This window comes from Trichomycterus rosablanca, chromosome 4 (genome assembly GCF_030014385.1).
Source record: "Trichomycterus rosablanca isolate fTriRos1 chromosome 4, fTriRos1.hap1, whole genome shotgun sequence".
In the NCBI taxonomy this organism is placed as follows: Eukaryota; Metazoa; Chordata; class Actinopteri; order Siluriformes; family Trichomycteridae; genus Trichomycterus; species Trichomycterus rosablanca.
This window is the reverse complement of record NC_085991.1, coordinates 1,505,207-1,529,556: the sequence shown is the minus strand read 5'-3', so window position 1 is coordinate 1,529,556 and position 24,350 is coordinate 1,505,207. Positions and strand designations below refer to the sequence as shown.

Genomic DNA, 24,350 nt, shown 5'->3' with positions numbered 1-24,350 from the left:
GTGTAGAAACAAGGAGGTGGTTTTAATGTTATGGCTGCACGTTTTTGAGGGTCGATCTAATCTCCGAGTGGAAGGAAGTTAAACCGTGGAGACGAGCTGAAAGAGGGAACAGTGCAGCCGTGATGCTCCGCCGAGGGGAAACGCGGAGATGGTTTTGGGGAAGCTGATGGTAACCGGTGCCTGTGGGAGAGGAACATCAGGAGCGTCTGGCAGTACTGTTTTTAATACACTCGCACCCACTTCCCCTTCTGGGAACCCTGGTACCGTCTCAGCTCGGCTGCCGGGCGACTGGGCGCCCCCCAAGTGGGCACAGTCGGCAGTACAGACAGCTAGATCGGCTGTGCTAAAATTGGGAGAAGAGCTCCCCATAGTTACAGTACAGCATCCGGTACGAGTAGTTTTGAGGGTTGGATCAAGACGAGGTACAGAACCGGGGTTTGGTACGAGGGTGACCGGTCCTTTCTTATTTACCGTGTCCCCCTGATCAGATGTGGTATCTGACAGGGGTGTCCAGATACTTTTGGATACCCCGGTATAATCCCCCTGTACTGAATGAACGTGTGATTGTTGTTGTTTCTGTAGCACTGTGCATATTGCAAGCGCCTTGGAGCATCCATTAAGTGCTGTGAGGAGGGGTGCGGCCGCTCGTACCATTATCCGTGTGCGGGGGGAGCAGGAACCTTCCAGAACTTCAGGAAGCTCTCGGTCCTCTGCACCGAACACCTGCACCTGGCAACCGGCACAGGTGAGAGAGAGAGAGGGGCGGGGCATATAATAATCACCACTTCATCACAGAGCAGCACTCACTCGCTCATTCATTCATTCATTCACTGTTTCAGTCACCCATTTATTTATTTATTTATATATTAAATCATTCATTCACTAACTTATTTACTCACTTACTGTGTCGCTCACTCATCCACTTTCATTCATTCATTCATTCACTGTTTCACTCACTCATTTACTTACTCTGTGTCATTTATTCACTCATTCTTTCATCCAGTCATTCATTCTGTGTCATTTATTCAGTTTCAGTCACTTCTTCATTCATTCAGTCATTCGTTCATTCACTCATGTATTCATTCACTGTTTTACTCACTGTTTCAATCACTCATTCATTCACTCACTCATCCACTCAGTCATTTATTCAATCACTCATTTTTTTCATTTACTCACTTATTCATTCACTCTTTTACTTAGTCATTCATTCATTTTCTCATGTTCTTATTTACTCACTTATTTAGTCATTCATTCACTCACTCATTCACTTATTCATTTACTAATTACTCATTTATTCATTTACTCATTTACTGTCATTCACTCACTGTTCCTTTTACTGTCTCACTCATTTACTCACTTATTCACTCATTTATTCATTGTCATTCATTCACTCACTCATTTAACCATTCTTTCTATTTTTGCTCAGTCATTCATATATTCACTGTTTCACTCACTCATTTACTTACTCTGTGTCATTTATTCACTCATTCATTCATCCAGTCATTAATTCTCTGTTTCATTCACTTATTCATTCATTCATCCAGTCATTCATTCTGTGTCATTTATTCACTGTTTCAGTCACTTCTTCATTCATTCAGTCATTCGTTCATTCACTCATGTATTCATTCACTGTTTTACTCACTGTTTCAATCACTCATTCATTCACTCACTCATCCACTCAGTCATTTATTCACTCACTCATTTTTTTCATTTACTCACTTATTCATTCACTCATGTATTCATTCATTCACTCTTTTACTTAGTCATTCATTCATTTGCTCATGTTCTTATTTACTCACTTATTTAGTCATTCATTCACTCACTCATTCACTTATTCATTTACTAATTACTCATTTATTCATTTACTCATTTACTGTCATTCACTCACTTTCTTTTACTGTCTCACTCATTTACTCACTTATTCACTCATTTATTCATTTAGTCATTCATTCACTCACTCATTTAACCATTCTTTCTATTTTTGCTCAGTCATTCATATATTCACTGTTTCACTCACTCATTTACTTACTCTGTGTCATTTATTCACTCATTCATTCATCCAGTCATTAATTCTCTGTTTCATTCACTTATTCATTCATTCATCCAGTCATTCATTCTGTTTCATTCATTCACTCATTTATTTATTCACTGTTTGTCACTTCTTTATTTACTCATTTATTCATTCATTCATTCGTTCATTCACTCATGTATTGATTCACTGTTTTACTTACTGTTTCAATCACTCATTCATTCACTCACTCATCCACTCAGTCATTTATTCACTTACTCATTTTTTTCATTTATTCACTTATTCATTCACTCATGTATCCATTCATTCACTCTTTTACTCATTCATTCATTTGCTCATGTTCTTATTTACTCACTTATTTAGTCATTCATTCACTCACTCATTCACTTATTCATTTACTAAGTACTCATTTATTCATTTACTCATTTACTGTCATTCACTCACTGTTTCTTTTACTGTCTCACTCATTGACTCACTTATTCAGTCATTTATTCATTTAGTCATTCATTCACTCACTCATTTATCCATTCTTTCTATTTTTGCTTACTGTCATTCATTCACTGTTTCACTCATTCATTCATTTGCGCATCCACTCATTCATTCATTAGTTTATGTGCTCATTGACTCACTTATTCAGTCATTTATTTACTCACTCATTCACTTATTTATTTACTAATTTATTCATTTACTCATTCAGTGACTTTGTTTTATGTCTCACTCATTTACTCACTTGTTTATTCATTAACTGACTCATTCATTCACTGATTTATTCATTCACTTATTCGTACACTCATTCACTCACTGTTTCTTTTACTGTATCACTCACTCATTTACTCATTCATTAATTCATTCACTGTGTCATTCATTTAAGTATTTACTCACTGCTTCACTCACTCACTGTTTCACTTACTCATTTATTTACTCATTTACTTATTATCTCACTCATTCACTCATTCATTCAATTATTCACTCTTGCTGTGGTGACCCCTGACCCCGCTGACCGTTTCTCTCTCTGTGTGTGTGCAGCGGAGGTGACCTGTGTCCTGTGTGAGAGTGCTGGAGATTTACTGGACCAGTTGTTCTGTACCAGCTGTGGTCTGCACTACCACGGCATGTGTCTGGACATCAGCGTGACTCCTCTGAAGCGGGTGGGCTGGCAGTGCCCCGAGTGCAAAGTGTGCCAGACGTGCAAGTAAGTGGGAACAGAACAGCGCAGAACACCACGCCCTCACCGGCGGGCACATCGCGATCGAACGTCCACCAGTACGGGATCTGAATGGACTGGTACTTACGTTCCAGGTTGTACTGGGTGACGGTGGTAGGGGCGTCGTTAAACACATGACCCATCATAGGCTATGTATCCAAAAGTATATGGACGCCTGACAGTGAGCTTCTTGGACCTCTCATTAAGAAACAATGTGTGTTAGTGTAGAGTGGCACCATTTTTAGGGCTATTCACAAGATTTTGGAGTGCGTCTGTGAGAATCTGTGCCTATTTTTGTCAAAAGAGCATGACATGCCCTTTTAGCACTGTCGAGTCACAGCAGAGTGGAGTTTGCATGTTCTCCCTGTGCCCCAGGATTACTGGAGATACTAAAGTCCACCTGGGTGTGTGTGTGTGTGCCCTGTGTTGGACTGGCGACCCGTCCGGGGTGTTTCCTGCCTTTATTTTGGCTGACATTTGGTCCCGTTGCGTTGTAGGAACCCCGGCGAGGACACGAAGATGCTGGTGTGTGACATGTGCGATAAAGGCTATCACACCTTCTGCCTGCAGCCTGTCATGGACTCCATCCCCACCAACGGCTGGAGGTGCAAGGTAAACACAGTAAACACGTACTGGTTCTCCTGGGAGACGTTCTCTTCACCGTGCCTTCCACAGTGTGTGTGTGTGTGTGTGTGTAATGCGTGTGTGTGTGTGTGTGTGTGTGTGTTGCAGAATTGCAGGGTGTGTGTACAGTGTGGTACCCGGAGCAGCGGTCTGCTGTGTGGAGGCTGCGCTGAACATCAGGCGTCTCCTCTCATCTGCTCTCTGTGTGATGGAGAGCTGGATAACGAACTCCACAGAGATCTGCTCTCCTGCCGCCACTGCAAACGGTACCAGAGCCGACCGACCCCACCCGGAGTTCTCCCCACCCATTTACTGCTCACCTGTGTCCAGAACCTATCTGTCTGTCTGTCTATCTATCTATCTGTCTGTTTATCTATCATCTATTTGTCTGTCTATTTATCTATCTGTCTGTCTGTCTATCTGTCTATCGATCTGTCTATCTATCTGTCTGTCTATCTGTCTGTCTATCTATCTGTCTGTCTGTCTATCTATCTGTCTGACTGTCTGTTTATCTATCATCTATTTGTCTGTCTATTTATCTATCTGTCTGTCTGTCTATCGATCTGTCTGACTGTTGGTCTATCTATTTGTCTGCCTGTCTACCTGTTTATTTGTCTATCTGTCTGTCTTTATATCTGTCTGACTGTCTGTTTATCTATCATCTGTTTGTCTGTCTGTTTATTTATCTGTCTGTCTTTGTCTGTCTATCTATATATCTGTCTGTCTGTTTATTTATCTGTCTGTCTATCTATATATCTGTCTGTCTGTTTATTTATCTGTCTGTCTGTCTATCTATATGTCTGTCTATCTCTCTATCTTTATGTCTGTTTGTTTATCTGTCTGTCTGTCTGTCTGTCTGTCTGTCTGTCTGTCTGTCTGTCTGTCTATTTACTCACCTATCTGTCTATATATGTCTGTCATCTGTCAGTCTATTTATTTATCTATCTGTCTGTCTATCTATCTATTTATTCATCTGTCTGTCTATCTGTCAGTCCATCAATCTGTCTGTATACCTGTCTATCTATCTACCTATATATCTATCTGTCTATATATATATCTGTCTATCTATCTACCTGTCTGTCTGTCGTCTGTCTATTTATCTGTCTAAATATCTATCTAGTTATTCATCTGTCTGTCTGTTTATTTATTTATCTGTCTGTCTATCAATCTGTCTGTCTGTATCAACCTGTCTGTCTACCTGTCTATCTATCTACCTATATATCTATCTGTCTATCAGTGTCTATCTGTCTGTATGTCTCTTTATCTGTCTGCATGCCTGTCTATTTATTTGTCTGTCTGTCTGTTTATCTGCCTGTCTATCTATATATCTGTCTGTCATCTATGTATCTGTCTGTCTTTTTATCTATCAATCTGTCTGTGTGTCTATTTCTCTATCTATCTACCTATACATCTATATGTTTATCTATATATCTGTCTATCTCTATGTCTGTCTGTCTATTTATCTATGTTGTCTATTCATTTATCTATCTATTTATTTATCTGTCTGTCTGTCTGTCTGTCTGTCTGTTCCTCTTCCTCAGGTGGATCCACGTGGAGTGTGAGAGGCAGCTGGAGGGTCACGTGGAGCTCCAGGCTGGAGATCCGTACACGTGTTCGGCCTGTAAAGACGCCGGATTTGCGCCGGTTCCTGCGAGCGCAGACTCTAAAGCGCCGCACACGGAGGAGGAGACGGTCGCACAACCGGAACAATCAGACCAGGCTGGTGAGGCCGGTCAGGGTCTCAGCACAGAGCCGGTCCAGACCTCCAGTGAGGCGGGGTGTGAGGTGGAGATGACGGAGCACAGAGAGTCGGGTAATGCCAACATCGGTTTGCTCTTATTTACGTGGTTTGACGTATTAGGAGGGGCGGTGACCTCAACCCCACTGAGGACCTTTGGGATGAATTGGAATGTTGATAGTGATCCAGGCCTCACAAGTGCTGTAACTGGACCTGGACCTGACACTCGGTGTGTTTTCTCTTGTAGAAGCGAGAGCTGATACGGGTTGTGAAGAAGTCCAACCAGCAGAAACCGAGACGTCACCGAGTGAAACCGCTGCAGGTATCTTCTCAATATGATCTGATCATGTTAGTGGGAATAACATGGGAACAGAGACGGTAACACGGGAAAACTGTGGGAATAACATGGGAAACAGGGGAACCATGAAGAAAACGGGAATAACATGGGCAACTGTGGGAATAATGTGGGAAACCGGAATAACATGGGCAACTGTAGGAATACTGTGGGAATAATGTGGGAAACGGGAATAACATGGGCCACTGTGGGAATAACATGGGAAACGGGAAACATGAAGAAAATGGGAATACGTGGGCAACTGTGGGAATACTGTGGGAATAATGTGAGAAATTGGAATAACATGGGCAACTGTGGGAACAATGTGGGGAAACATGAAGAAAACGGGAATACCGTGGGCAACTGTGGGAATAATGTGGGGAAACGGGAAACATGAAGAAAACGGGAATACCGTGGGCAACTGTGGGAGTAATGTGGGAAACAGGAAATAATGAGACAAACAGAGGGAATAATAATGTTAATGGGAACATCAAGGGAACAGATACAGTAACGACTGGAACATGCAGGGAACTGGGAATGGCATGGGGAAACGGGAATGGTGAAAGAAAAGATAAGAATAATAAGGGAAACCTTGGGGAAAACAAAGTGAACAGATGAACATGTCAACAAATAATCAAAATATGAATGTCTGTGTTTTTAGACTAGGATGTCTAACAAGCTTATGCTCAGGTGTCCAGATACTTTTGACCACATGTCAGTGTTTTCAGTCCTGTGGTTTGGTCCTGTTGAACAGTAGAACTTACGTTACTTTTTTCTTTATAGCCGCACAGCCTGCTCAGGACGCAGCGCCGTCAGGTGATCCAGAACCTTCTGAGCAGGAACCAGATCCTCATCCACATCAGGAGAAGCCTTCACCGTGCAGATCCACAGAACCAGCCTTCCATCGAGAGGAGCTCAAACCAAACCTGGAGGAGCAGGAATCCATCACACCAACCACCAAAGATATGGGAGCGTCTCAGCCTTCTGATGAGGAACCCATGGAGGTCTCTGAAACGACAGAAATGTTAATGGAGACTGAAGAAAGTTCTGCGCCAAAGGAGGAGGAGACGAGTCCCTCAGTGCAGCACAATCAGAGAACCGCCGAGAAGCTCACAGTGGAGGAACGAGATGTTTCAGAGGGTCTCTTAGTGAAGGAAATTACCTCTGAGGCTCTCATGGTGGAGGAGAGTACAAGAACTTCTGAAGCTCCAATGGTGGAGGAGAGTAGAACTTCTGAGGCTCTCACAGTGGAGAAGAGTAGAACTTCTAAAGCTCTCACGGTGGAGGAGAGTAGAACTTCTGAAGCTCCAATGGTGGAGGAGGGTCAAAGAACTTCTGAGACTCTTGGGGTGGAGGAGGGTCAAAGAACTTTTGATGCTCCCACGATGGAGGAGGGTCAAAGAACTTCTAAAGCTCTCATGATGGAGGAGAATAAAAGAACTTCTGAGGCTCTTGGGGTGGAGGAGAATAAAAGAACTTCTGAGGCTCTTGGGGTGGAGGAGAGTCAAAGAACTTCTAAAGCTCTTATGGTGGAGGAGGTTAAAAGAACTTCTGAGGTTCTCAGGGTGGAGGAAAGTAACACATCTTCTCAGACATTTTTGGAAGGTCCAACAGTTCAGGAATTTAAAAGTTCTTCTGTAAGGTTCATTCAGGTAAAACAGGAAGGATGTTCTCTAGACCTTGCTCACAAAACTCTTACTGGAGACCTGGAGCTGGAGCAACATGAGGGAACTAGAGAAAGTCTCATGATGCAGGAATGTAAAAGCTCTCACAGAGGTCTCGTGGTGAAGGAACCAGGATCTTCTGAAGGTCTGACAGTGGAGACGTCTGTAAGATCTTCTGAAGGTCTTAAGGTGGAGCAACCTCATGAAGACCTCACAGTGGAGGAACATAAAGGATCATCTCAATGTCCTACCATGGATCAACATGTAAAAGCGTCAGCAGCGTCTGGAAGATCTACAGAACTCACTGTGGAGAACTCGGAGGCTCCTGGACGTCCTGACGTTCTCTATGAGGAGATGGACATCAGCATGGACGGTGAGCGCAGCCTGGCGAAGCTGAGCTCTCTGGTGGAAGAAAGAACCTCGTTAAAGCCATTACAGATGAAACAGCCGGAGAGCTTCCCTCCGTCTCTAATCAGCCCCCAGACCTTCTGTGGACACGGGGAGCCCAGCAGCCATGTGCCTTCAACCACCTTCTTCCCTCTGATGCCCAAAATCGGGATGGGAAAACCCGCCATCTCCAAGAGGAAGTTCTCGCCAGGGAGGCCCAGAGTTAAACAGGTTAGACCTTGATGTTGTGCTGGGATGCTGGTGGGTGGGTTGGTTGGTTGGTGGAACCCTTGGTGTCCAGTGTGATATGATTTGGTTTGACCTTTCCAGAGGGGAAATTTCTTCAAGTATCTGAAGAAACTTGGTGGTGAAGATGGTGCCACAGTGTTGATGTTTTCCTAGTGAACATAAATCCATGTTCTGGTTTGACTGGGATCTTCTGGAATTTAAGGGAATTTTGATGAGAGTAGGGACACGCCCAGCCTGTTTTGTGCCATCTACATACATCAGTTCATACATGCCATGAGCTATCAGATTTTATCATTCATGGTCATAGGACCAGGACTAAACCGCTGTAGGTTGAAGAGACCAGGACTAAACTGCTGTAGGCTGAAGAGACCAGGACTAAACCGCTGTAGGTTGAAGAGACCAGGACTAAACTGCTGTAGGCTGAAGAGACCAGACTAAACCGCTGTAGGCTGAAGAGACCAGACTAAACCGCTGTAGGTTAAAGACACCAGGACTAAACTGCTGTACGTTAAAGAGACCAGATTAAACTGCTGTAGGCTGAAGAGACCAGACTAAACCGCTGTAGGCTAAAGACACCAGGACTAAACTGCTGTACGTTAAAGAGACCAGATTAAACTGCTGTAGGCTGAAGAGACCAGACTAAACCGCTGTAGGCTAAAGACACCAGGACTAAACTGCTGTACGTTAAAGAGACCAGATTAAACTGCTGTAGGCTGAAGAGACCAGGACTAAACTGCTGTAGGTTAAAGAGACCAGATTAAACTGCTGTAGGCTGAAGAGACCAGACTAAACCGCTGTAGGCTAAAGACACCAGGACTAAACTGCTGTACGTTAAAGAGACCAGATTAAACTGCTGTAGGCTGAAGAGACCAGGACTAAACCGCTGTAGGTTAAAGACACTAGGACTAAACTGCTGTACGTTAAAGAGACCAGATTAAACCGCTGTAGGTTAAAGACACTAGGACTAAACTGCTGTACGTTAAAGAGACCAGATTAAACCGCTGTAGGCTGAAGAGACCAGGACTAAACCGCTGTACGTTAAAGAGACCAGATTAAACTGCTGTAGGCTGAAGAGACCAGGACTAAACCGCTGTAGGTTAAAGAGACCAGGACTAAACCGCTGTAGGCTAAAGAGACCAGGACTAAACCGCTGTAGGCTGAAGAGACCAGGACTAAACCGCTGTAGGTTAAAGAGACCAGGACTAAACCGCTGTAGGCTGAAGAGACCAGGACTAAACCGCTGTAGGTTAAAGAGACCAGATTAAACTGCTGTAGGCTGAAGAGTCCAGGACTAAACCTCTGTAGGCTGAAGAGACCAGGACTAAACCGCTGTAGGCTGAAGAGACCATGACTAAACCGCTGTAGGTTAAAGAGACCAGGACTAAACCGCTGTAGGTTAAAGAGACCAGGACTAAACCGCTGTAGGTTAAAGAGACCAGGACTAAACCGCTGTAGGTTAAAGAGACCAGGACTAAACCGCTGTAGGTTAAAGAGACCAGGACTAAACCGCTGTAGGTTAAAGAGACCAGGACTAAACCTCTGTAGGCTGAAGAGACCAGGACTAAACCGCTGTAGGCTGAAGAGACCATGACTAAACCGCTGTAGGTTAAAGAGACCAGGACTAAACCGCTGTACGTTAAAGAGACCAGATTAAACTGCTGTAGACTGAAGAGACCAGGACTAAACCGCTGTATGTTAAAGAGACCAGATTAAACTGCTGTAGGCTGAAGAGACCAGGACTAAACCGCTGTAGGTTAAAGAGACCAGGACTAAACCGCTGTAGGCTAAAGAGACCAGGACTAAACCGCTGTAGGCTGAAGAGACCAGGACTAAACCGCTGTAGGTTAAAGAGACCAGGACTAAACCGCTGTAGGCTGAAGAGACCAGGACTAAACCGCTGTAGGTTAAAGAGACCAGATTAAACTGCTGTAGGCTGAAGAGTCCAGGACTAAACCTCTGTAGGCTGAAGAGACCAGGACTAAACCGCTGTAGGCTGAAGAGACCATGACTAAACCGCTGTAGGTTAAAGAGACCAGGACTAAACCGCTGTAGGTTAAAGAGACCAGGACTAAACCGCTGTAGGTTAAAGAGACCAGGACTAAACCGCTGTAGGTTAAAGAGACCAGATTAAACTGCTGTAGGCTGAAGAGTCCAGGACTAAACCTCTGTAGGCTGAAGAGACCAGGACTAAACCGCTGTAGGCTGAAGAGACCATGACTAAACCGCTGTAGGTTAAAGAGACCAGGACTAAACCGCTGTAGGTTAAAGAGACCAGGACTAAACCGCTGTAGGTTAAAGAGACCAGGACTAAACCGCTGTAGGTTAAAGAGACCAGGACTAAACCGCTGTAGGTTAAAGAGACCAGGACTAAACCGCTGTAGGCTGAAGAGACCAGGACTAAACCGCTGTAGGCTGAAGAGACCAGGACTAAACCGCTGTAGGTTAAAGAGACCAGGACTAAACTGCTGTAGGTTGAAGAGACCAGGACTAAACCTCTGTAGGCTGAAGAGACCAGGACTAAACCTCTGTAGGCTGAAGAGACCAGGACTAAACCGCTGTAGGCTGAAGAGACCAGGACTAAACCAGACTACATCAGTAAACCATGAACATTTTGATGCATTATTTTTAAGTTCTTGCACGATTCTCACCCTCATCTCTTTCTCTCTCACCCGCCTCATTCCCAGGGAGGATGGAGCACCTCTCCCAGACTGAGCTCGCCCTCACCCTCCCCGGTGTGGGACGCCCCAAAAAGCATGCAGATCCCCAGCATGGCCGTCTGGAGCGTCCGCGCGGTAACTACAGCTACACGTTTCATTTCATCCGCAAGTAATATCCAGCTTATGCCAAGTTCACACTACACGACTGGATCTCTAGTAATCGGGAGTCGTATAAGTCGGTGTGTATTTCACACTACACCATCTATCACCAACTGGAATCACGGACGAGCTTCTCTGCTCTCCCAAACTACGTTTAGTCACGAGAACACACGCGAGAAGTGACGAGGGGTTTAATGACGCCACGTCCAAAAATGCACGCTGATGTGCAGCGTAATATCAAAGCGGAAAAATAAATGAATCTGAGTGGATTTGGCAACACGAGCAGCATGGATTGTTCTGTAGTGAGTCGGAGGTTAATAAATATTGTTTGCAATGCAGCGTGGGTGTTTTGTAGAGATCGATAAGGTCAGAAATACTGTAAAGCTTGTGTGTGCGCTGATGTATTCTGATATAAACTATATGACGCCCCTGCATCACCTGTTTACACTCCTCTCCTGCGTTTCGCCTCATAGCGCTCACTGCCAGTCGGGCAACTCGGATCCAGATATCTGACATGCTAGAAATCTCGCTTCGGTCACCGAGCGCTCGATCGAGTGAGAGCCGAGTTGCTCCCGAGGCGGCAAATCCAGCGCCGACCAGCCGGCGAGCGAAAATCTGGGCGAAAGTCGTGTAGTGTGAACCGGGCGTAAATGCCTTCTGGATGGGGGAATGACCTGCTTGTTGGTGCAACAGCGACCCCTGGTGTACATACTGAGGAACACGCTATGCTCTCACTGTGTTCCTGTATCGCTTGATGGAATACAGCGAGCACAGTGTGTTCAGTACAGGGTTATTATCGTTAACGAAAACGAAGGAAATAACGAAAATGTTTTTTCAATTTATTTCTGAGCCCTGTGAACTGATATGAGATCGAGTTTTTTCCACTCGAGCAGTTTTACGTCAGCTGCCGGCACCGTACGGTACCTCGTGCTCCCTGACGGCACTGTGTCATTTTTTATATCTTCCCTACACACTCGCTCCCTTTGCCCCTATAGTGCACTTAACATTCTTAAAGGGCCAGACAATATATTTGTAATTCACATTACATGACAGGTGTGACGTTAGAAAACAACATTCTTTTTCTTAGAATAGCCCTTTTTTTTTTTAAGGAAAAATAGTTCTTGTGTGAATTACAAGGGCAGGAAAAACTACGGCAGATACAAAAGGTGCACAACGTGAACTCAAGCACTCACCTCACCGCCCCCCCCACACACTGGCTGCACTCGCCAGGTCGTCATTATCATATTACAATCTTTTCCTTAAGTAAAATTAAAAGAACTAAAACTGTGCATTAAAAATACCAGAGGCAGGAATTTGAACTTGAAGTGTAACTTCATACAGCTGTCAGCATCTGCAATCTGTTGAGGGGGCCCAACATTTTTTATCGCGTGACAGCCCTAATTATTATGCTCATGTGTGTTCTTAGTCTATTGATTATTTTCAGCAGCAGTTACACAGCAGTGTTACACACATTTTGCACTTAAGGCGGCTATCTTGTGGACTGTCACAGTTTACATCTTTTGTTGAGTTTTTATTACACAATACTTACTCTGACCTTTTTGGAATCCTGCACCTGAAAAATAATCCAAAGTATGAAAAAACTAAAACTAATACTAGAACTAATGAGAACTAAACTAAAACTAAGCATTAAAAAAATAATAAAAACTAGCAAACCCACTCTAAGAACGAATTAAAACGAACTGAATTAGAGAAAAAAAGTCACAACGAAATAAAACTAAACTATAATGAAAAATCCAAAACTATTCTAACCTTGGTTCAGTACGTTTAGGCTCCATGTGGGAGGTGAAAGCCGATTTGACCTGACCCGGGGTGCACAAACTTTGGCATACAGCTGTATGGTCCAGTCGCCAACTGTTGTACTGTTACCCCAGACACGTTATATGACCAAAACTATGTGGACACCTGATGATGAGCTTGTTCGATTCTTCCAGACGTCCTTCTGCGCTGTATGTAAACTTTTGACCTCGGCGTGAAGTGGAACCCGGTCTCTGTTCCCCCTCTGAGGATCGGAAGGGCGTCGGTGCAGAACTTTTAATCACCGGATCGATTATAAAATTGTTCAGCGCTGATCATCGTCATCATCACCTTCATCTCGAGTGATTTACCGTGATTTACACGTGATCACATCAAACACTTCTTTGACTTTGATGTGCATTTCGTTCACCTGATTGGTCGATCCAGCCTCGCTCTGCGTCTGATCATGAAGGCGTAGATGACCAAAAGTATGTGGACACGTCTCCAGAACCATCCTGCCTTTGCACCTTAAGATTTCGGAGTGTGCCTGTGGGCATTTAGGCCCCTGCACTGAAACGAGGAGCGACGGTGCGTGAATTCAGGCACTGATGGCTTGCAGTTGATGTTCCAATTCATCCCAATGTGCACCAAGGGCCTTCCCCAAAACTGTTGCCACAGAGCGTGTCATTAATTGTATGCACCTGTTAGGATTGGGAATAGAACACCTGACCTTAATAATATAATAATTGGATCAGTGTTATTTAGACTAGTGATCATAATGTCACTGGTTCAGGCTGTTGGACCCTTGAGCAAGGCCCTTAACCCTCAGTCGCTCTGGATAAAAGTACATAAATGTACATCTAAAACTTACTAAGTGGGCACGGACGTGTCTCAAAATCCCGTGGAGCACCTCTCCAGAGGAGCGGAGGGATGTGATGGTCTGGTGTCCACATACTTTTGACCACACTTTTGTCTGTGCGTTTTGCGCCGCAGGGTCGAGGATCGGGTTTCCCCGGCAGGAGGAGACCCAGAGGGGCGGGGCTCACCGGGAGAGGCGGGCGTGGCCGATCCAGGATGAAGAACGGAGTTGGCCCGGCGCCTCCGCCGGGGGTACGTATGCCTCGGCGATCGCCAATCATTAATCGCAATACGGCAGTACTCAGCGAGCACTTCGTTAGGTACACCTGTACGTTCGTTGTGGGTATACCATCACTGACTGTACGGTCGCCCATCTGTTCCCTCACATCTCATTTATCAACGGGCCTCATAACGGGACCTAATAGGACCCCCAGACCCCCGTGTGGGTGGTGGGTTACGCTCAGCACGGCAGTGACACTAGCACGGTGATGTCGGAGGTGCAGCAGGTGCAGCAATGTTGTTGGGATTATTAGGTTCTAGGTGGTACAGATAGGTGTACCTAATAAAGTGCTCGGTGGGTGTATGTAGAGCCCCCCGCCCCAAAAGCTGAAAAATACATCAAAGAATATTTTGAGTCTAAAAAACACATTACATAAACAAAAGTATGTGGACACCCTTTGATTATTGAGTTCAGGTGTTTCAGCCTCACCCACTAGCCCCTGTTTAAGTCCCAGTTCATCCCATATGGACAGGAAAGGTCCTTCCCCAAACTATCGCAAGCTGCGAGCGTGTCCCTCATTTACTACAGCTGGAATACAGCTGGTAGACGGGTGTGGCTGAAAGATGTGGGCGTCCACATACTTCTGGTTGCGGTCGAGAGACCTGATTAACGCTTGGCTTTCCCACGATGCCGCAGGTCGCCAGCGCGGAGCCGACGGCGTATCTGTTCCGCGAGGAGGAGGAGAGCTCCATGCACAGCACCGTGGTGATCTTCTCCAGCGCCGACTCCTTCACGCTCAAGCAGGTCAGAGAGAGCCCGGAGTTTAGCATGTTCTCTAGGCGCGGTTTCCTTTCGCGAGTGGAGGGTGGATCGACCGCTCCGAGCCGAGGGTGCATTTTTGACTTAGGGGCTTGAACCTACAACCTTTTGATTACTAGTCCGGTACATTAACCACTGAGCTGCCGCTGACCGGGGTGCACAGGACTGGACACATGCAGCTATAATGCACTAATTCATTCATCTCAACCGAGTGCATCATACTGGTAGGGATCACGGTGGGTCCAGTGCCACTCAAACACTGGGCTGCCGACCAGGATGATGCGCTCGGTTAAGGTGAATGAATGAATGAATGCGCTGGTGTTTGATGAGCGATTTACTTCAAGCGCTTTTTGTTTGTTTGTGTCCTGTCTTGTGCAAAAGTTTGCACCCCCCCTCCGGTCAGTGGTAGCTCAGTGGTTAACGTACTGGACTAGTAATCAGAAGGTTGTCAGTTCAAGCCTCGCCACAGCCACGTTGCCACAGTTGGACCCCTGAGCAAGGCCCTTAACCCCCTCAAATCATGTTAGTGGACGCTTACAGTTACAGTTGTGGCAGTAAACAATCTAAGCAATTGAGACTTAACAGCCTTGCTCTAGGGTCCAACAGTGGTGACCACTAGGCTACAGCTGCCCCTCAGCTTTACGGCGACCCCCGTTCCCCGGCGGTCACAGTACCCTGACATGTATCTCATTTTCTCTGTGGAAGTCAGTAAATCAGTGCACTGTGCTGTCGACCGTCCGGGCACCCCAACACCAAATTGATGGTTGTTTTCTGTGTGTGTGTGTGTGTGTGTGTGTGTGTGTGTGTGTATCAGGACATGTGTGTGGTGTGTGGGAGTTTTGGACAGGGTGTGGAGGGTCGCCTGCTGGCCTGCGCTCAGTGTGGACAGTGTTACCACCCCTACTGCGTCAACCTCAAGGTAAGGCCCCGCCGCGCCCCCTCAACAACCCCCCCCCCCCCCCCCCCGCCCCCGACACCCTTTTTATTTCTTTCAGAATCAGTGAGTCAACAGAATCAGTGGGTCATTGAGTCAGTTCAGTCCTTTGAAACAGAGTCAGTGAGTCATTGAGTCAGTTCAGTCCTTTGAAACAGAGTCAGTGAGTCATTGAGTCAGTTCAGTCCTTTGAAACAGAGTCAGTGAGTCATTGAGTCAGTTCAGTCCTTTGAAACAGAGTCACTGAGTCAGTTCAGCCCATTGAAACAGAATCAGTGAGTCATTGAGTCAGTTCAGCCCATTGAAACAGAGTCAGTGAGTCACTGAGTCAGTTTAGTCCTTGGAAACAGAATCAGTGAGTCATTTAGTCAGATCACCTCATTGAAACAGAGTCACTGAGTCAGTTCAGCCCATTGAAACAGAATCAGTGAGTCATTGAGTCAGTTCAGCCCATTGAAACAGAGTCACTGAGTCAGTTCAGCCCATTGAAACAGAGTCACTGAGTCATTTAGTCAGTTCAGTCCTTTGAAACAGAATCACTGAGTCATTTAGTCAGTTCAGTCCTTTGAAACAGAATCAGTGAGTCAGATCAGTACCAAGAACATGCGTATGTATCGTGTGTGTGTGTGTGTGTGTGTGTATCATGTGTGTGTGTGTGTGTGTGTGTGTGTGTGTGTGTGTGTGTGTTTAGATCACGAAGGTGGTGCTGAGTAAAGGTTGGCGCTGTCTGGAGTGCACCGTGTGTGAGGCGTGTGGGCAGGCCTGTGACCCCGGTCGCCTCCTGCTGTGTGACGAGTGCGACATCAGCTACCACACCTACTGCCTCAGCCCACCGCTGCACAACGTCCCTAACGGCAGCTGGAAGTGCAAATGGTAACGGGACTGCGGTCCGGACGAGACCTCACACACACACACACACACACACCGCACACACACACACACACACACACACAGACCTCACACACACACCCACACACACACACACACATACACACACACACACACACACACACACACAGACCTCACACACACACACACACACACACACCGCACACACACACACACACACACAGACCTCACACACACACCCACACACACACACACACCGCACACACACACACACACACACACAGACCTCACACACACACACACACATACACACACACACACACACATACCCACACACACACACACAGACCTCACACACACACACACACAGACCTCACACACACACACACACACACACACACAGACCTCACACACACTCACACACACACACAGAGACCTCACACACACATACACACACACACACACAGACCTCACACACACACACACACACACACAGACCTCACACACACACACTCACACACACACACACAGACCTTACACACACACACACACACATACACACACACACCCACACACACACACACACACACACACACAGACCTCACACACACACACACACACACACACACGTGTGCAAATGGTAACGCCACTGCGGTCCAGACGAGACCTCACACACACACACACACACACACATGTAGAATAATATTTCATCCTTTATACACTGTACGACCAAAAGTATTTGGACGCCTGACCGTGAGCTTGCCAGGAATTTTTGCCCATTCAGCCAAATGATGAAGCTGTTGGGCTTTGTGCCACCCACTGGAGGGCCTTCCCTAAACTGTTTCTGCACAGTTGGAGCCATGTCATTTCCTTTATGTTATTGATGTACACTTACACCATTTAGCGCTGTGTTAGGGGCCTTGCTCAAGGGCCCAACAGTGGCATCTGCTTACTAGTCCAGTACCTTAACCTCTAGGGTACAGCTGTCACTATTTATTACACCTGCAATTGTTACACATTAATTCAGTCATTAGAAGGGGCGTCCATATACTTTTGTCCGTATGGTATAGCGATATAGACTCTGTATTTGTGTGTATGTGTGTGTGTGTGTGTGTGTGTGCTTACCCGTGCTCTGTCCCAACTCTAGGTGTGTGTCCTGCACCCAGTGCGGTGCCACGTCGGCCGGGCAGAGGTGCGAGTGGCAGAACAATTACACCCAGTGTGCCCCGTGTGCCAGTCTGGCCTCCTGCCCCATTTGTCTGCTCACCTACAGCGAGGAGGAGATCATCCTGCAGTGCCGCCAGTGCGACAGGTCCGATTCGCTTCCCTTATACACACAGTAAATGTCCTGGAATGTTTGAATCTGTTGATAATATTATGCTCTGTAGGGGGTGAAATACTGACGTCTTTTGTATTGCCACTCCACCTATTCTGGTCCTTTCGGAATGACTCGTTTTACACCCAAAATTAATCGCACCACCTGTTCGGGATGTTTTTTGTGAAGTCAGGCACTTATGATGAATTTAAAAGCCTGGCTTGCAGTCAAGGTTCCAGTTCATCCCATAGATTTTTATTAAGGTTAAATTCAAGGCTCCTCCGGACCAAACTCATTAAACCGCATCGTTACGGCGCTCGCCTTGTGCACTGAGCCATGTGTTGGCACAGGAAACAGGAAAGGGCCTTCCCTAAACTGTTGCCCGGACAAATTAGATTGTGTATAGTGTACACACAACCAGCTGCGCCACAGGGTTCACCTGCTAACTCGGTTCACTGAGTCAGTCAGGACGGTGAGTTGTTCAGTAAGTCCAGTCAGTCATTCAGTCAGTCCTTTGAAACAGGGTCAGTGAATCAATGAGTCAGTTCAGTCCATTAAAACAGAGTCAGTAAGTAAATGATTCACTTCAATCCTTTGAGACAGAGTCAGTGAGTCATTTATTCAGTTCAGTCCTTAGAAAACAGAGTCAGGGAATCAATGAGTCACTTCAATTCTTTGAAACAGAGTCATTGAGTCAATGAGTCACTTTAATCCTTTGAAACAGAGTCAGTGAGTTACTGAGTCAGTTCAGTCCTTTGAAACGGAGTCAGTAAGTCAATGAGTCACTTCAATCCTTTGAAATAGAGTCAGTGAGTCAATGAGTCACTTCAATTCTTTGAAATAGAGTCAGTGAGTCACTTCAGTCCTTTGAAATAGAGTCAGTGAGTTACTGAGTCAGTTCAGTCCTTTGAAACAGAGTCAGTAAGTCAATGAGTCACTTCAATCCTTTGAAATAGTCAGTGAGTCAATGAGTCACTTCAATCCTTTGAAATAGAGTCAGTGAGTCAATGAGTCACTTCAATTCTTTGAAACAGAGTCAGTGAGTCAATGAGTCACTTCAGTGCATTGAAACAGAATCAGTAAGTCATTAAGTCAGTTCAGTCCTTTGAAATAGTCAGTGAGTCAATGAGTCACTTCAATCCTTTGAAATAGAGTCAGTGAATCAATGAGCTACTTCAATCTTTTGAAACAGTCAGTGAGTCACTGAGTCACTTCAATCCTTTGAAACAGTCAGTGAGTCACTGAGTCACTTCAATCCTTTGAAATAGAGTCAGTGAATCAATGAGCTACTTCAATCTTTTGAAACAGTCAGTGAGTCACTGAGTCACTTCAATCCTTTGAAACAGTCAGTGAGTCACTGAGTCACTTCAATCCTTTGAAACAGTCAGTGAGTCACTGAGTCACTTCAATCCTTTGAAACAGAGTCAGTGAGACATTGAGTCAGTTCAGTCCTTTGAAACAGAGTCATTGAGTCACTTCAGTCCATTGAAATAGATTCAGTGAGTCATTGCTTGTGTACAGCTGAAGTCGCACACATAGTGGGCGTGTTCATCATCTGTGTTCATATAAATAAGGACAGTTCGACTGCAGACGTCAGACTAAATAGTTTCAGGTCCCAGAGAAGCCGAGTGTTTATCTGTCCAGCCGTAATGCCCAGAAATCCTAAAACGATTCCATTTCAGGTCCAGTCAGTGTGTGTGCCGGTCCAGGATTTAAATAAATGCCACGCCCAGTTTCACGTCGCTGATTTCAGACTCGTCTCTTTCCGCCCCCTGCAGGTGGATGCACGCGTCATGCCAGGGTGTCCACACAGAGGACGAGGTGGAGAAACTGGCCGACAGCAGCTTCGACTGCACCCTGTGCCAAGGTCACAGCTCCCGCTCTCCAGGTACCACGTCCGCTGTCTGTTTGCACGTTCACATGTCGAGTGTCGGAAGTATGTGGACACCTGATCGTTGCACTTGCCCGGCATTCCTTAAGCGAGCTGATGTTGTACTGTAACAGGAAAGGGCATTCCCCGAACCGTTGAACAAGGTCACCAGCACACAGTTCTCATGATGTCAGTGTAGAACTGTTTTATTCCTCCTCCACCACACTTCACAGCTCCGGTTGTGCTCGCTGTTGCTCCACTTATGGCATTCCTACTGTTCAGGAGTCCAGCAGTGGTGTGCTTTATACCACTTTTGCTTTCTTCAATGGTCTGTAGTGGGTTTGGCCGAAATACATCATATGGCCAGAAATATGCGGACACCACCTATTGCTGACCACTTGTGGGCAAAGGTCACACAAATGCTCCTCTCTCGGAATGGGCACGCATCCCCACAGACACACTCCCAACATCATGGTCGGGTGTCCACATACTTTTGGCATGCAGTATAGCCAAGTCTCCTTCTCATGTAGACGAATGTAGCTGCATGTTCCCTAATTTTTTGCTACGTGTGCTTTTTTTTCCCCTCACAGCATTAGCACCGGTGGCTAAACCGCAAGCAGATTTGCCCCCTGAGGTTCCCGCCGCTCCATATTTCGCTATGAAGCCGCGGGATTTCGGTAAAAACACGCCCCTCTACTCAGCATCACCTACACAAAACCACAGAATGTACTCCGTTTTAAATGTACACGTGATTTGGGGTTTGGGGTCTCCCACAAGGCTCAACCTAAGGACCGCTTCTGTTTTGCGTTTCTGCAGACCTGACGCGGACTTACACTCAGGACGGCGTGTGTCTCACCGAGTCGGGTCTGTCCCAACTCCAGAGCCTGGCCAACGCGGCCTCCAGGCGCAGAAAGCCTAAACCTAAACTCAAGCTCAAGATCATCAACCAGAACAGCGTCGCCGTGCTGCAGGCGCCGCCCGACCCGCGCGGCGGGCTCTGCAGGGACCCGGACGTGGGCGACAGCCGAGGTTTCCCTTCTGGGATTCGATCTATTTATTGTTTATTTGGTTTGTTTACGTGTAGCTTGATGACTGAGTTTTTGTTCGAGATATTTTATTGATGTGCATGTGGGGTCACTGAGAGTTATTCCGTCATGTCCTGTTATTTAACGACTCAGAGTGATTCAGAGTCAGTGATTCAGAGTCAGTGAGTCAGCTTAGGGAGTTGTTTTTGAGCCTGTAGGTTTACTGAGTCGGTCAGTACGGTGAGTTGTTTAGAAGGTCCAGTCAGTCAGTCATCCAGTTAGGCTGTAATTTAGTCTCCTAAAGCAGAGTCAGTGAGTCATCGAGTCAGTTCAGTCCATTCAGTCCTTTGAAACAGAGTCAGTGAGTCAGTTTAGTCCATTGAGACAGTCACTGAGTCATTAAGTCAGTTCAGTTCTTTGAAACAGTGAGTCAGTTCAGTCTATTGAGACCGAGTCAGTGAGTCATTGAGTCAGTTCAGTCCTTTAAAGCAGAGTCAGTGAGTCAGTTCAGTACTTTGAAACAGAGTCAGTGAGTAATTGAGTCAGTTCAGTCCTTTAAAGCAGTCAGTGAGTCAGTTCAGTACTTTGAAACCGAGTCAGTGAGTAATTGAGTCAGTTCAGTCCTTTAAAGCAGTCAGTGAGTCAGTTCAGTCCTTTGAAACAGAGTCAGTGAGTCAGTTCAGTCCTTTAAAGCAGTCCGTGAGTCAGTTCAGTACTTTGAAACAGTCAGTGAGTCAGTTCAGTCCTTTAAAGCAGTCCGTGAGTCAGTTCAGTACTTTGAAACAGTCAGTGAGTCATTGAGTCAGTTCAGTACTTTGAAACAGTCAGTGAGTCAGTTCAGTCCTTTAAAGCAGTCCGTGAGTCAGTTCAGTCCTTTAAAGCAGAGTCAGTGAGTCAGTTTAGTCCATTGAAAAAGAGTCACTGAGTCATTAAGTCAGTTCAGTCCTTTGAAACAGTCAGTGAGTCAGTTCAGTCCTTTAAAGCAGAGTCAGTGAGTCAGTTTAGTCCATTGAAAAAGAGTCACTGAGTCATTAAGTCAGTTCAGTCCTTTGAAACAGTCAGTGAGTCAGTTCAGTCCTTTGAAACAGAGTCAGTGAGTCAGTTTAGTCCATTGAAAAAGAGTCACTGAGTCATTAAGTCAGTTCAGTCCTTTGAAACAGTCAGTGAGTCAGTTCAGTCCTTTAAAGCAGAGTCAGTGAGTCAGTTCAGTCCTTTGAAACAGAGTCAGTGAGTCAGTTTAGTCCATTAAAACAGAGTCACTGAGTCAGATCAGTCTGTCTAGTAATTAGTTAAATGATTAGTGAATCAGTCAGTAAGTGAGTCGGGAATCGTTGTATCAGTACATTGAGCAAGTTCTTCATCCACACAGGTCAGTAACTACATTATGTCAGTCAGTCAGTGATTCAGGCAGTTTTGTCTGTAAGACAGTAGGTATACTGTTCCAAAGAGTCAGTCAGTGATTCAGTCGAGTAAGTTTGTCTGTAATTCAGTCAGTGATTCGGTCATTCAGTGAGCAGTGATTCAAGAGCGTGTCAGTGAGTCAGTCAGTATTTGATTCTTTCAGTCTGTGAATTAGTCGGAGTCAGTCATTCAGGCAGTCTAGTCAGCGTGTGAGTCAAACTGTCTGTGATTCAGTCAGTCGTATCGGTTTGGAACGCGGTCCGAAACCCAAAATCAATGATTGATTGCTCAAAACTGTCAGATAGGTTGAAGTTTATATGATCACATCACGCGCTGTGTCTGTGTGCTCGGTCAGACGGGGAGCTGATGGTCGGCGAGGGGAAGTCAGACTCCAGTCCCGAGAGAGAGACGGGCGGAGAGGACGACAAGGGAGGAGACGGCTGCAAGAAGAGGAAGAGGAAGCCGTATCGGCCCGGTGAGAGTCACGGCCGGCGCGTTAGATCCGGCACGCTTCTGATTCTTACTGAAACTGTTGAAAGAGAGAAGCGATACCACAGTGTTACCTCTGACACACACACACACACACACACACACACTTCTGTGTGATTGTGAAAAGTGTGTGGACTACTGACCATGAGTTTGTCGGACAAGCTTTAAATGGAGATGGATTAGGGGGATCTGACCCGACCTAAAATTACCCCGGGAAGGCTGGCTTGCGCAACTGCAACCTTAATATGTGTGTATATGTATATATACGTATATATAATATATACATACAGTCCTACAGCATGTATTAATTTGTTTTATCTCAGCGGCCGAGTCTGAGGGAGTGAGGGTGGGATAGGGTTTCTCCTCGGTGCTGCTGCAGTAGCGACCCCTGTTGTCTGAAGGAGGCGCTGGCACTAGTGATGAAGGAACCTGCTGGTGTACAGCACTGGCTGGTGTACAGAAGCCTGGGTGACTGCACAGTTGTCCGGGGGGGGGGGGGGGGGAGACAAGGTTTTTGTAAACCCTAAAAGTCGCAAGCTGAAGACATTGGGTCGCAGAGAAAAATAATAATAATAATAATAATTAAATAAACTTGTATGCAAACGCTTTATGGCACATCTTGTAAATCACAGTGAGACCAGATGAAGTAGCATGCGTTGAGTCTGAGTCAAGTCACGAGTCAATATTATAAACACAAAACATATATTGTAAATGTAGCGTAGAAATAAAGAAATAATCTGTAAGTTCAGATAAAAACAACAACAGATTAGCGAGTGTATTTAGCCGTTTTACTTCGTGCCTTTACTTTCCTCCTCATTGTGTAAATGAATGTAATTTCTGTAACAAGAAGGTTCCAGTTAAAAGCTTCAACTGATACGTTTTGTTTTCATTGCAGAACAAAAGCGCTCGATAAATCACGGCACAGCGGCCAAAACCCCAAACACAGCAAAAACAATCATAACCGCTGCTTACCTGAGCTTCTGTTCTTCCAGATGCTATTACATTTATAAGCGTGCGTCCCATTAGGAACAGAATCCGTTATTTTGTAAACGTGCTTATAATTAAAAACCTCCAAACTTTTCCCGGTGGTGAAGTAAAACAGGAAGTGGTTAGAAAGCCGATCGAGCGTTTCATTACCACGTCATCTGTGTGACGCAAACTGAATAAATGCAAATAACAGCATTTCTTACTAACAATTACAATCAGAAGCTCTGATTGGTTCAGAAAGCGTCTTTCAACCATCAGCACCGATTCTGTAGGAGCGTTCCATTCACCCCGGCTGTTCCTGTGAAGTGCACTACGTAGGGTATTCCACCATTTTAAGTGAGATTCCAATCCAAAAGAGGGAGTAGGGAGCGACGCTTCATCACTACGCCGGAAGCTGGCTGGAACATTTACACATTGTGTGTGTTGTGGGTTAAGACAACCGGAGTGTTACTATTATTATTATTATTATTATTATTATTATTGTTATTATTATTATTGTTATTGGAGAGAAGAAAATGACACGATCAGAATGATGTCGGATCATATATACAGTGTATCACAAAAGTGAGTACACCCCTCACATTTCTGCAGATATTTAAGTATATCTTTTCATGGGACAACACTGACAAAATGACACTTTGACACAATGAAAAGTAGTCTGTGTGCAGCTTATATAACAGTGTAAATTTATTCTTCCCTCAAAATAACTCAATATACAGCCATTAATGTCTAAACCACCGGCAACAAAAGTGAGTACACCCCTTAGTGAAAGTTCCTGAAGTG

The 24,350-nt window shown here is 45.5% G+C and overlaps 1 protein-coding gene across 5 annotated transcripts in view; it reads left to right on the top strand.

Moving 5' to 3' along the window:
- kmt2cb (lysine (K)-specific methyltransferase 2Cb) overlaps positions 1-24,350 on the top strand; it is a 92,245-nt gene that overhangs the window by 28,641 nt on the left and 39,254 nt on the right. For all 5 annotated transcript variants that reach the window (XM_062993754.1, XM_062993752.1, XM_062993753.1 and 2 more), the window contains 17 exons: positions 583-745; positions 3,056-3,221; positions 3,731-3,845; positions 3,966-4,123; positions 5,399-5,670; positions 5,843-5,917; positions 6,713-8,211; positions 10,914-11,021; positions 13,794-13,910; positions 14,575-14,682; positions 15,512-15,616; positions 16,323-16,504; positions 17,628-17,792; positions 19,574-19,683; positions 20,256-20,342; positions 20,482-20,694; positions 22,447-22,566. In XM_062993754.1, coding sequence (XP_062849824.1) covers positions 583-745; positions 3,056-3,221; positions 3,731-3,845; positions 3,966-4,123; positions 5,399-5,670; positions 5,843-5,917; positions 6,713-8,211; positions 10,914-11,021; positions 13,794-13,910; positions 14,575-14,682; positions 15,512-15,616; positions 16,323-16,504; positions 17,628-17,792; positions 19,574-19,683; positions 20,256-20,342; positions 20,482-20,694; positions 22,447-22,566 — 3,763 coding nt within the window. The remainder of the gene's footprint in view (positions 1-582; positions 746-3,055; positions 3,222-3,730; positions 3,846-3,965; positions 4,124-5,398; positions 5,671-5,842; positions 5,918-6,712; positions 8,212-10,913; positions 11,022-13,793; positions 13,911-14,574; positions 14,683-15,511; positions 15,617-16,322; positions 16,505-17,627; positions 17,793-19,573; positions 19,684-20,255; positions 20,343-20,481; positions 20,695-22,446; positions 22,567-24,350) is intronic.